The 12,340-nt window shown below is 43.8% G+C and overlaps 1 protein-coding gene across 3 annotated transcripts; it reads right to left on the bottom strand.

Annotated features, from left to right (window-relative positions):
• Positions 1–1,118: 1,118 nt before the first annotated feature.
• NABP1 (nucleic acid binding protein 1) lies at positions 1,119–11,449 on the bottom strand. 3 transcript variants are annotated; one of them, XR_009958745.1, is made up of 7 exons: positions 11,310–11,449; positions 11,100–11,238; positions 8,016–8,087; positions 6,585–6,657; positions 6,259–6,325; positions 2,173–4,697; positions 1,119–2,095 (listed from the first exon to the last, which is right to left on the bottom strand). XR_009958745.1 is itself a non-coding variant. In XM_062578448.1 (6 exons), exons 1-6 carry the CDS (start codon positions 11,398–11,400, stop codon positions 4,510–4,512), a joined length of 630 nt encoding a protein of 209 aa, XP_062434432.1. In that variant the 5' UTR covers positions 11,401–11,449; the 3' UTR covers positions 1,119–4,509. The 3 variants fall into 3 exon arrangements, 2 of the variants coding, with proteins under 2 accessions (XP_062434432.1, XP_062434433.1); XM_062578448.1 differs by having other exon boundaries at positions 1,119–4,697; XM_062578449.1 differs by having other exon boundaries at positions 1,119–4,697; positions 6,259–6,319.
• Positions 11,450–12,340: the final 891 nt, after the last annotated feature.

The following is a 12,340-nucleotide window of genomic DNA, read 5'->3' as shown; positions in this document are numbered from 1 at the left end:
TGCAAATCCCTCACTCATCTCAATGCCTGCAGTAGCTCCACCAGCACTCAGGCCTGCAGGCACTCTATGTATAATCACATCCATGTCCTTTCTGGAGGTGGCCTACGCAGTTCCCAGCTAGAGGCTGAAGGATGGGGTGTTACTGGAGAAGCACTGCCTGCTCAGCCCTAGCCACTCCTCTCTGTCCCTGCATGATGGGGGCATGCCCCAGGCCATAGCTACTTTATCACAGGCCAGTTGTTGCTTCCTTACTATTTAAGGGGACCTACACAGCTGCCTGGTATTGCTAGCGCTTTCTTCCAAAGGCGACCACTGAGGGGTGCACAAAGCCTTCCCTTGGGCAGGGTGGAGGGGCCTCCAGGGCACCTGGCAAGGGTCTCATTGAATCCCTGCATTTCCAGCAAAGAGGGCCAGGCTAACCCTGCAAAACAGCACAGCCAGTGCAGCATATGGATTACATACAGCATCAAAATAATCAGCACCAGTGCGATCATTAATAGAGCCTCATCACACCAGGGATGGGGAGTGTGAGCCCTTTAATCACCTAGGTGACCTACAGTGGAGCTATACTAAGAGAAGAAACTCCTGAAGAGGTCAATTAATTCCAAAGCTTGCCACTTGGAAGACCTCCGGGGGGGGGGGGGGGGAAGGAGACGACACTGCAACACACTGGATCCTCCTCTGAAACACTGCTAGAGACTACACAGCATTGCAAAAAAACTGCCTGGCTCAAGGGTAAGAAAAAAGAGCATGTCTGTAATACGCTGACTACTAAGCTGCCCAGGGTAACATTTCCAGAAACAATCAAAAATTCTTTGCTTCTAATTCCTAGGTCTAAAAATTTAGAAGCAATTCAGAAGCTGATAAACTGCCTTATAAAATGGATCATCATCATCCTTTGTTTCAGACATTAGTTGCAGAAAGCAACATAACACAGCCAGCTCGTACCTGAACACAGCTACTATGCCCTATGCAAAGATTTAAGGACACTGACAAGCTACACTGAACAATCTTACTCTTCTACTGAACATTCCTCTGGGCTGCAAGCAATACATGCCTTAGTATGCCACTATCTGACATCTTTGCAGTACGCTGCTAAGGGTGCCATCTACTCAGCAACTGCAGAGGTAGAAAAGATGTTTCATACAGTCTTTAGCTTTGCACAAAATCTGCTAGATGCATACTCCTGCTGGAATTTGTGTTGTAGAATAATACCATTTGAGTAAACATGGCTGCCAATAGCCACATTTAAGACCAAAGCTACTTAGGTGAGTTATGAAAGCAGCAATCATATAATCACAAGCCTTGGTCCACCATTTATGTTTGTTACTTGCAGTACCTTCCTATTTTTACTGCAGCTGTACAATGCATGGTCCTAGCACATATTCAAGGTTAAGACAGTGTTTAACTGCAGAATTGCTATTTTGGAGCAAGACCTAAGAAATCTGCTTTTGGAATCACAGGGAAAGATTCATGCTGAGAAAGGGCAGAAGTGAAATATGAAGGACTCCAGCAGACATTCAGCAAAACTCACTCCACTCCTGTATTGCTGGAGTCTGCAATGTAAGTGTTTGTAGTGGACAAAAGGAGACTCAAGATGTGATGTCAGCTGGGTCCGATGACTCACATGTATCATGACTGCTCACATGTATTTCAAAGTTGTGTGGTTTGTATCTGGGCAAGTGAAGCCCTCCATTCTTCACTTAGCAACTTGCACCATCTAGAATAAGACTACACACTAACAGTTTTTACAGATTTCTTTTGGGGGTATTTTGTAAAGAGATTCCCTAACTTAAGCACCAGGTCCCCGTGAACTGGATTACAGTGTCAAAGTAATGCATGGCAACTGCTTGTTTACATAATGACCAAGAAACTTTTGTACAAAACTCCGGTCACCAAGGTGGTATGCTCCAAAGAGATGTAAGGCAGGCTTCCAGATGCCTTTGCAAGACGAGATCTCACTATCATGACACTGATACCTCTTAGGGAAGCAAATTTCTTGTCTTAGAATCACTGGAAGATCAGAGGACCTTCAAAAGCTACAATGATTACATTTACTTTAAGTCCATGTGATTTTTCAGGGCACAGATTTCCCCTGCAAAGAAGTAAAAATTTATTATTAAAACTGAAACAGTTTCACATAAGAAACAGGAAGGCAGGAATGCTACTAACCTTAAAAACATGAAGACCGATCTTCTTGCCTTTTTTTCTTCCCAACTGCAGATCATCCACTTGACAGTAAATAGTGAAGTCTTATGCTGTTCATCAGCAGTAAACATTTCACATTATATTCTGTATTTGTGAACAAGCTTTCTGTTTATTAAAGTTTAATAAAGCTCAAATGCATAGAGCTGTAATCAGGTGCCTCCATACATACTAAAGCAGAGTTCCCCACCACTCCAACCTCTTATGTTTAGAGAAGTTGAGATCAGAATTTCAAAGACCTGTTGCTGAGAAATCCTGATGAAAACAAAGTCCCCATTATCCTATCACTTCCACCGTTCTTTTAATAACTTTACAGTTATTATTGGAAAGCAGGGCTCTTATACCATATCTCATTTATCTTTAGAACACATCCATTATACTTTAGAGTTTAGAAGTTCTCTTTGCTTTCTTCTCACAAGCACACCAAAAGTCTTAACATACAGTACAAAAAAGGTTGTTGCCTGCATCTGGATTCTATACATGACTTCTTACAAAAATAATTAGACAATTTAAAGTCCCTGAGTTACACATCACCTCCTTACACTATTTCTCCAAAACTCATTGCATGTTTTATGGTTTACCAATTAGCACTATTCTTCCTAACAGCACTAACAGGTGAGCTTGTGAGGTGTTGCACATCATGCTATTTTCTGTTCAGGACAAACTTTGCCAGTTTCACCTTAAGTAGCTATCAGGGTAGCACTTCACCAGATCAAAGGCAAATAGCTTTCAAATGTCTTGGCACACAGGTCTCTCTAAGCCTCCTTTCAGAAAGTTCTTATTGGTGCTGCTTGCTTTTTAAAATAAAGCTCACTACTTCAGACCAAGCAAGGAATATTCACTAAAGGTATTTTTCAACAAATCATGATACTAGAGTATCAAAAACAGAAATATCAAATGTAAAATAATTTGTAAACATCAGTAACTTAAGAACAGATTCAATTAACATGAATGACCACAGAAAACTTGTATTTCAGAAGTAGCCTTTTGCTATGAAATCTTTACAGCTTGACAGAAAGTTAGATTTGTTTTTGAGAAGATTCAGTGCAACTTAGAAAGGTCAGCTTTAAGAAGAAATAAGACAAATCTAGTACATCTCCTCATAGCTTCCAAAATTTTTTTTGAGCCTGAAGTCTGGCACTGGACTCTAACCTAGAATCAAGGCATTTGTAATCTCAAATTAAAATGCAGCTATTTTGCTCAGGGGATATGGTATTTTCTAAGTTCTTTAAGGGATAATTCATATAAAACAGAGGAAGGAAAGCTTAGCAGCTTAACAGCATGAAAAGTGCAGCTATGTGCTCAGCCAGCGCCTTTGCAATCAACACATACAGCTTGTTCTAACACATAATTGATTTGGAAAAGTGAGTAAAGGAAGGAGAAGTTGGCAGCCCCAATAAGATGGGGAGCATACGGTTTGAAAACAGTTCTTGAAACTCATTTCTTCCTGGAGATTAAGAGTCCTGTAAAGTAACTTTGGGCTTTTACACCAGAACTAGCTACTAACAGCTTATTCTCAATGTCCTTTTTAATTTAAATACTCCTCTCCTATTCCTGCATGTAAAGCAAGAATGAATATGCAAGCCTCTACCCAAAAAAAAAAAAAAAAAAACAATGTGGCTTTCCTTTGCCAATGAGATGGTGTATTATGCAGAACTCTTCTTTAAATATTCTAGTCCAAGAAACAGCATACCCCTTTTTAGAATCAGAAATCAAGCTTCAAGACACTTACCATAACTTCAGCTTTCATCTGAGCTGCCCATTCACTGATATAGGAGATATCACTAGGTGCTGGCACTGGTCATTTCTTTATACTTATTGCTTTTACAAGCTATTTTCATTTGAAGGACCTTTAGTTCATAAAGACACATTTACCCCTCTTTCACTTCCCTTCCAAAATAAGGAACTCCCATTCACTTTAATGGAAGTCACATGTGCGCATAGGACATTATAGACCTTTTAAGGCTATATGGCTGACCAATAGAAACAAAAAAAAAAAAAATACATACATGTAACCAAAATTCTTCCATTTACCAAAAGGTGCTGAGTTTTAATTAAGACTCTTCAAACTGTTACCCTTTCTTTCATCCACTTTCTCCCTTTGCCCCCTTAACTTTCGGGGAAGAATCACTGTGCTTCCCTAAACAAAACAAGAGGTCACATCAAGTTTGCTCTGTAGACCAAAAGGTAAAAAACAATAATAAAGGACAAACTGGTTCACAGTTAACCATAAATAAAAGTGCAATAAAAGTGTTCAAGTACAGTGTACAGTTTAAGCAAGCTGTAGAACCACATTTGGCATAGTCATCTTTTAAAGGCTCTGCGTGGGTCCCTCCCATTATTGACGGTAGGGAGAGGAGGCTGAACGCTATTAGCTGTTGCTGGATTTACAGGTCCTCGTCCATTGCCTCTCCCGCTACCTGTATAAGAGTGGCCATGATTATATGCAAATGGAAATCCACTTGATTCAGGTCCAGTTTGCAAACCATTTCCTAAAAAGACAGGAGAAAGGTCATCACAAGTTCTACTAACTGAAATCACTGCTCCCCCAAACAAGTTTGGAAAAAGGCAATGGGGGCAGGAGGGGGTCATACAAACCATGCAGCAACCAGCACACCCTGCTCATTACAACAAGGAGGAAAAGCCCCTCTGGCTTTTCAAGACTCCAAATCACAGCTTACTTTTTCCCCTTCCAAAAATAACCCCCCCCTCCCACTGTCAACTAAGCAAAAAGGGCCACAGGGAGTTGCACATAGATCCCTTGAGCAGAAGAGAGGAGTCTAATGAAACCAGACTCGTGCTTTGATACATGCACTGTCTTTTAGGTTGCACAACACCACGTTCCAGAGACACAGCAAGACAGCAGTAATCAGAGGAATGAGCACAAGCAAAGCAGGCTGCCCATTGTGCCCTTTCTCACTACCAGACACCCAGGCAGAGAAAGAAAGCAGTCTTTTGTGAATTCCAGCCACAAAAGTGACTCAGCTAGCATTAAGCTCTCATGAGTTTGAGCCTGGTAAGCATCACTGCTGATGTCATGCTGGTAGCTGAAAAGCCAGAATGACAACAGGAAGCAAGGGGAGGGGAATGAGAGAAAGGAAAATCATTGCATTTAAGGACTGCACAAAAAGCAGGAAGAAGGAGGCATGCACAATCTCAGGGGAAAGGCTGTCCACCACCCAAGGACATCGAGAAGGTGGCTAAACGCCAACTGGGCTGAAAGACTGCTCGCCTCTCCCTGGCACTGAGGAAAGACTGGCCTCAAAGCACTGCCCTTCCTTACTCAGGAGCATTTATTTTCAAAGGAGCAGAAAGGGCTCATAAGAGAAATAAAATAAATGATGATCATGTTGCTAAGAGGAAGCAGACAGTCATTGAATTGATAGGAATCTTTTTACTTCTAAGCTAGACATCAGCTTGCTGTCATCCACCAGTAGAGCTTAGCTACACAACAGCAGGCTTTGAGTCTGGGCATCATGTAGCCAGGTCATTGCTAAGGTTCCCTCTCGCTTTACACTCAACTCATGTCTTTAAAACATTTTCTTATTAAAGCCTCACTGCTTAAACACAAGATGTCAAAAAAACATGCAGTCAAGTCAGACTTTAGAATTTAAATTACCACTGCTTCTGTTTGAGAGTTACCCTGTGAGGAAAGCCATGATAATTAGCAAGACTAAAGGTAAATCATTTTTAAAGCTATGCTTTCAGGTGGCTAAAAATAAAAGTGAAGCCTGATACTTCAATCTTTAAGCACAATTTCAAGTGCTGCAAGAACTTCTAAAAGCACCAAAACAATTTAGGATTAGTAAAGTCCCCTCACATGAGGCACGCACCTGGGATAGTCTGACCTCTTCCTTTTCTTGGGGACAAATCCTGAAACCATTATCCATGAAATGTTCAGTTATATGCTTGCACTTTCAGGTCCCAGTTAATCTTTTAGAGCATAGCAGAGTTTTGCCATAGAGTGGAAAAGCCCTGAAGATCAGATCTTTTTATTCCCATTAAGGATTAATTGTTTCTCATCCTTTTATTTCTACAGAAGAAAAGACTTACCCAGTGGCCCAAAAGTACAAGAACTCATATTACTTGACGTAGAACTATTATTCTGTTCACCCTGTGCCTTCCGAGGAAACGTAAAAAAATAAAAAAAACAAACAACAAATCAGAGAAGCTTTGCAGTTTTACAGGAAGACTGATTTTTTCCTGTATTTCTATAGTGGCTAGACATTAAATCTAATACTCTTAATACTGTCATTTTTATCTACTTATCTCCTGAAGCTCATTTTTCAAAAAATGAGGCACATATCTTATCATAGCCCATTGTGAAGTATTCAGACCAAAGAATGCTATGCTAGATGCCTCAGGCAAGTTTAACATACCAGTTTGTTCTGCCCGAGGTGTTCAGAGTTGGGCTCACTGAAGTTTGGCACTTCTGAGTACACCATGCAGAACCTGAGGAGAAATTAAGATTTAAAGTCATTTTTAACAGAAGATTTCTTAATTCCACAGCTCAAGAGCATATGTTCTGGAATGTTTCACCAAGAAGTGCTAATCCAGATTCCAGTTCTTTGGAGATTATCTATACATATTAAAAGGCTTTTTTAGCTTTTACATCCCTTCAGTCTTGGGAGTCAAGCTGACACTTATTCCTGGTGAGGGTTCAGTCAAGTACACATAAGTAGGCATTTACTCTAAGAGGGAAAACAGCTGAAAACAGAAAAGTGAAGGGCTCCCCTTCCCCTCTTCCACCTGCCCAATCTTGTCCAGCACCCACTCACAACATCACCTGAGGCCCAGACTGGGTTGCATTAGATCCCCAGGGAAAAATGAAATACACTCCCATGCCATGGAGTGCTTCATTAACATAATAGCACAGAGGAGTCCAAAACAAGGAATGAAATTCAAAGCATCCTTTTCCATTTAAGGGGACTCTTAAAAAAACAGGCCCACTGACTAACCACATTGAAATTAAGACAGAGGAAGATAAGATTCGGATCATGAAACAGCCTGAAAACGTTAAACAGAAATGCAGCTTCCACTCCAAGCCGCAAGGCAGGATCTTGATGAGGACTCACTTCAATCCAACCTGTTCAAAAGTAAACCCACTGAAAAACACTTCTGAGGCAATGACTTAGCAAAGAAAATCTGCAAGGCATCTCTCAAAATCCAGCTGAACATGAAACATTTTCTGAACCATCGAAGAAGGTAGCCACCCCACAGACTTAGTTCCCTAAGGATTGCAATGTTTTTTGCCACATTGTGTCACCGTGGAAGCTCTTTTCTGGTTAGAAAAGGTTGCTATTTTTCCTATTGCTTGTTAAGTCCATTACTGAACGTTTGTTCCAACTCTTCCTTACTAAGGGTTACCTCCTCACTTTGTGGACAGATTAAAGAAGGCTTTAAGAGGCTTACTCCCATTTAGGTAAAAATTCACCCAGATTCCACCTATCTTCCTTCTTTGCACTGTTCCTCTCAAACATGAAACAGTTTCCACCAAAATAAAGGAGTTCAAACTGAGTCAGCAATGCAGATCAAGGCCCTTTTAATTTTATATATTTTATTTAGGAAAGACACAGGCCTGTGCCCTGATGGAGGCCAATTTATCCATACAGTTAGAAAGGTCCCTCTCAAGAGGGCTGGAGCTCATTACCAGAACAGAGTGTATACAGTGCAGTTGCCTGTACTGTAGCTATTCATGACTAATTAAAATATTTTTCATGCCCTAACTTCTATTTAGTAAGCCATCATATCTCATACTTACCACAATACTCTGCTGAGGATAGAACACATCACGAGTATGTAATACTTACTCCCCAATTTTATGCAGTTCGCCTCCTCGTCCTGTGTAAAGCGTCAGACATCCTTTCCAGAGAGATGCATACCTAGCCAAAAAAGACAGACAAAGCAGTCTCTTAACTACCGAGAACTACTACTGCTGCAAGACACAAGATGTACGCTGTCTTTAAGGATTAAGTGTTCCATATCAGTATGAACAGTCTATATGAACAGTCTACTGAAAAATCTCAGGGATCCCAAGTGTGTTCAGTTTTACTACACTAGAAGTTTACAGATTCCCATTTTACTTCTAGTAAAAAGTACTGGAAACTATGTTAACTCCTCTGGGAATTCCAGGAAACCAGCCAATTACTTTGAGATTTGACACTCCTTCCCTGGCTGAAACAGCTCTTTTGGCAAAATGCCTTTCTTCCGCAGGAATAGTAAAGAGCAATATCCATATTACCATTCATTTCTGCAGCCTTCTACACTTTCTGGCAGGAGCTAGAAAGAAGTCAGGAAGAATTACCCTTGTTCATTGGAGAATATACACATTCAGTAGCATTACCTATACAAGAAAGTGTTTAATTTTTAGTATAGGTCCTTACCAGATTCTCTTTTTTAAAAAAAAAAGTCTCAGGAAAATTTGACAGTCATGTTCTAAGTGACATGCAGCAATGTAATGAAACCACTTTTGATTTGGGGAAACATTCACTTATGATGCACTTATGAGTGCACTCTGCTTTTTATAGTGGCACTTGACTTCAGGCATTGGAATCTGAGTTAGGCAAAACCTCTAGTAGAGTTGTTCCTTTCAATAAGGAGCACAATGTGAGGAAAAATTTTACAAAAAAGGCAGATCAGAAACCCAAGTGCAGCACAAGGAAGCTAACAGGAATATGAGGTGCTGGTCTTCCAGCTAAGGAAGAAGGTCCACCACTTGCACTCCCAGAAGTCACAAACAATCAGGACAAGTCACCACTTCCTTATGCTCCAGGTCTCTCTCAAACAGATAACCAGCCTTCCTCTTCCCCTTTGTCTTATCTACTGGAAACAGTCCTGCCTTACACAAGCCTGGAACTGAGAGGCACCAGGCAGGAGTCAGATCTGCTAAACAGGACTGCAACGTCAATATAATGACAACTTTTTCTGTATTTAAGCACACATACTACAGTTATAGTGGCTTTATCATCTCAGGAGTTCTCCACCTAGAAGCAGCATCAAGGTGCTTCACTTAATACTGCCACCTTTTACTTTAAGGAGGATCGCATCTACACGTAACATTTAACATCCAGCTAGTTGGACAGTCTTGTTGCAGAGTGCAAAGCAAAACTGCCACCAAATAGGCAAAAGAAAATAAACCAAATAAACATTTCTGAGATGGAACCTAGTAAATCACAGGATTGAGAATCTTATAGAACTCCAGTAGAGTTATCTCACCTATGAAAACATCTGTTTCTTTGCCTCAAAAGTACTGATTGTAAAAAACATTACACTCAATAACTTATATTTAGAATTATTAACAGCAACAACTTCCTATGAAGGAATGAATTAGCCCATCACAAAAATCCACAACCACATCTGCTTTTGAAGATGAACACATCTAGATCTTGAAAATCAGTAGAAGACAGGTCTATAAGTAGGGCCTAGCTAAGCTTTACTATTTACAACAGTGAGCATCCTGCACAGGAAAAAGTGTCAGGATTAGCCTACATAGGTGAAATTTACCTATACAATAGCAGTGTCATATACTCAATCTTACTTAAATATAAAATTGAAATAGAAAATATTAGGAAAATAGAGAATCTTGTATGCCAGTGCAAGGCCATTCTTTAAGATGAGCCAAATCAGGGTGCATTTAGTTTGTCATTTTATTACACAGTCTTGGCAGTATGCAATTCGTGTAAATGAGGGTGCGATTTAGCCATCCACAAACAATACTGATGCCAGTTCATAGCTCTGATTCAGATAAATTATACAGTCTCAGTTTCTACATTAAGGGATGCACTGACTCTCCCATCTGTTGTAATGAAGTAACACTGCAGCTACAGTAAACCAGTCTCAGAACAGAGAATAGTAATACTGCTGAATAGTATCACTGTTCATTTGTTCCGATGTCACCTATGCGCAACACTCCACATAGGCCCAGCACTCTGGTTTAATCCTGTGCAATTCATTACCCCATCATTCTGCATGCTCTCCAGGCAGGCAGCATTCCCCAAAACCACCTCTGCTAAGGAGTCAATCTATTTTGTGAAAAACTAATTTGCATACATGGAAGCAGCTGTAGTTTTGGTGGCAGTAGTCATCCAATTTCATTCCAAACCCAGAAACTTAACTCAAAGAACTAGCATAGCTCAGTTCTCAGCTCCACTAAACAAACTTTTACCTACATTTTGATAAAGGCAGATTAGAAGGCCCTTAGGCTTACCTTGTTGCTCCAGCCTTTCTCAAAGTGCTAGAGACCAAAATACTGACATAAAAGATTTCTAAATGTAAGCTGATTAGTATAAAGAACCCAAATAAAAGTGATTTTCAGTTTGCTATTGATAAATTAAGTAACATGGAAAAGGACTTTTAAATTCCCTGTTTTAAGCTAGCATTATGCCTTCCCTGCAGCCTAGAAACAGAGTAAGGTTTTCTCTTTTTTGTAATTAGACAGCTCTCTGGGATGAATTAATTGTGCCTAGCCAAAGTAATGTATTCTCTACAGTGTACCACTAGTGTGAATTTTTACAGTGAATTTGGAAAGGTTCTTCTCTGTCATTTCTGTTAAACCCACTGCTACAAAAAGCAACTTTTGTGTCTTAAAGGACATTAATCATTCTTTCCTTTCCTTAAGGGCTGACTACTAGAATAAAGATTTGCCCAGGAAAGTAAGAACATGATTTCAATCTCCCCATTTGGTTTACTGATTAAGATGACTGTTTTTCCCCTTAAAACCAGTGTTTTCCCAGGCAGTTTTTTTTTAAAGCTGGAATAAGCCTCTAAAACACCAGCTCATTAAAAGAAGAGGGAGGAAAGCCAAGCAGGGGCCCGTCCCGCTCCGCGGTGGCGCTGGGCACGCTCGGGCCGGGGAGGGGAGGGCGGCTCCAGCGCGGCGGGGCGGCCGTACGCACCCCTTGGTGAGGCGGATGATGTCCCCCGGCTGGATGAGGCCGCCGATCTCGTCCCACACGGAGATGGTGATGCTGCCCGTCTTGTCCGCCACCTTGCAGGAGCGCACCTCGTGCCCGTCCTTGGTTTTGGTGACTCGCCCTGCGGGAGAAGCGCGGTCAGGCGCGGCGCCCTCCGGCGCGGCGGCGGGGGAAGGGGTGCGGGGCACTTACCGATCTCCAGCACGATGAAGACGACGTTTAAGTTTTTCAGCCCGGGCTTTATGTCTTTTATGAAGAGGTACGCTTCGCCGGCCACACTCATGCTGCGGCCGGGGGCGAGGGCGGCGGGGCGGGCCGAGCCCGCATCCCGCGGGGAGGGGGCGGCGGCGGCGCTGGGCCGGGCGGGGAGCGCCGGCGGCCCTCCTGCGGGAGCGGGGCCGGTGCACACAGACAGGGGCGCGGGCGCGGCAGCAGCGGTGCCGCCCCCAGCAGCGCGGCAGCACGCAAGCGGCCCCGGCACCGGCGCAGCGCTACGGCGAGCATGTGCTCGGCGCCGCCGCTTTATAGCCGCGCGCCGGGCGGGGCGGCGCCCGCCGGCCAACGCGGAGCCCCGGCAGTGGGCAACGGGCGGGCGCGTGCCGCCGCCGCGCGCCGATTGGCTGCGCCGCGCGCCTCCGCCCTCTGTCCGGGCCCGCCCCTTCCGGCCGCGGCTCGGCTCGGCTCGGCTCGGCTCGGCTCCGCCCCGCCCCGCCCCTGCTGCCTGCGCCGCCGCAGCAGCTGCGGACAGCGGCAGCAGCAGCGGGGCTCGGGCCCTCTCCGTGCGGCGCCCCGTGCGAAGGGGCCGGCGGCGGGCGCGGGCGCCCTGCTGCGCCCTCCCGAAGCGGAGCTGAGCGGGCTGGGCTGGGCTGGGCTCTCCCCGTCCGCAACCGCCCCCGGGCGGCAGCAGCTGCGTGCTCGGCCGAGCCCTCGGCCGCCCTGCCGCGCCGGCCCTCTCGCGTTGCGTAACCTTGTCGTCAGGCAGCCGTGCTGAGCGCAGCTTCGCGTGCTCGGAGAGAAATACGTGCTGCAAGAATCGGGGAGGAAGACCTGATGAACCGCAGCAAAATTTGCTTAAAGCCCCAAGAGCGAGCTTAACCGCTTCTGTCCCAAACCAACGTGACCATGATGACCGACTCACTCAGGGCCTCCACCCTGACAGGCTTGTCACTCCAAACTCCCAGGGTCTCCATCACTGTCTCCAACTCTGGCTGTTTTTCAGAAGA

This window comes from Rhea pennata, chromosome 6 (genome assembly GCF_028389875.1).
Source record: "Rhea pennata isolate bPtePen1 chromosome 6, bPtePen1.pri, whole genome shotgun sequence".
Classification (NCBI taxonomy): domain Eukaryota; kingdom Metazoa; phylum Chordata; class Aves; order Rheiformes; family Rheidae; genus Rhea; species Rhea pennata.
Note: the sequence above shows the minus strand (reverse complement) of the source record. Positions and strands in the feature narration are given on the sequence as shown.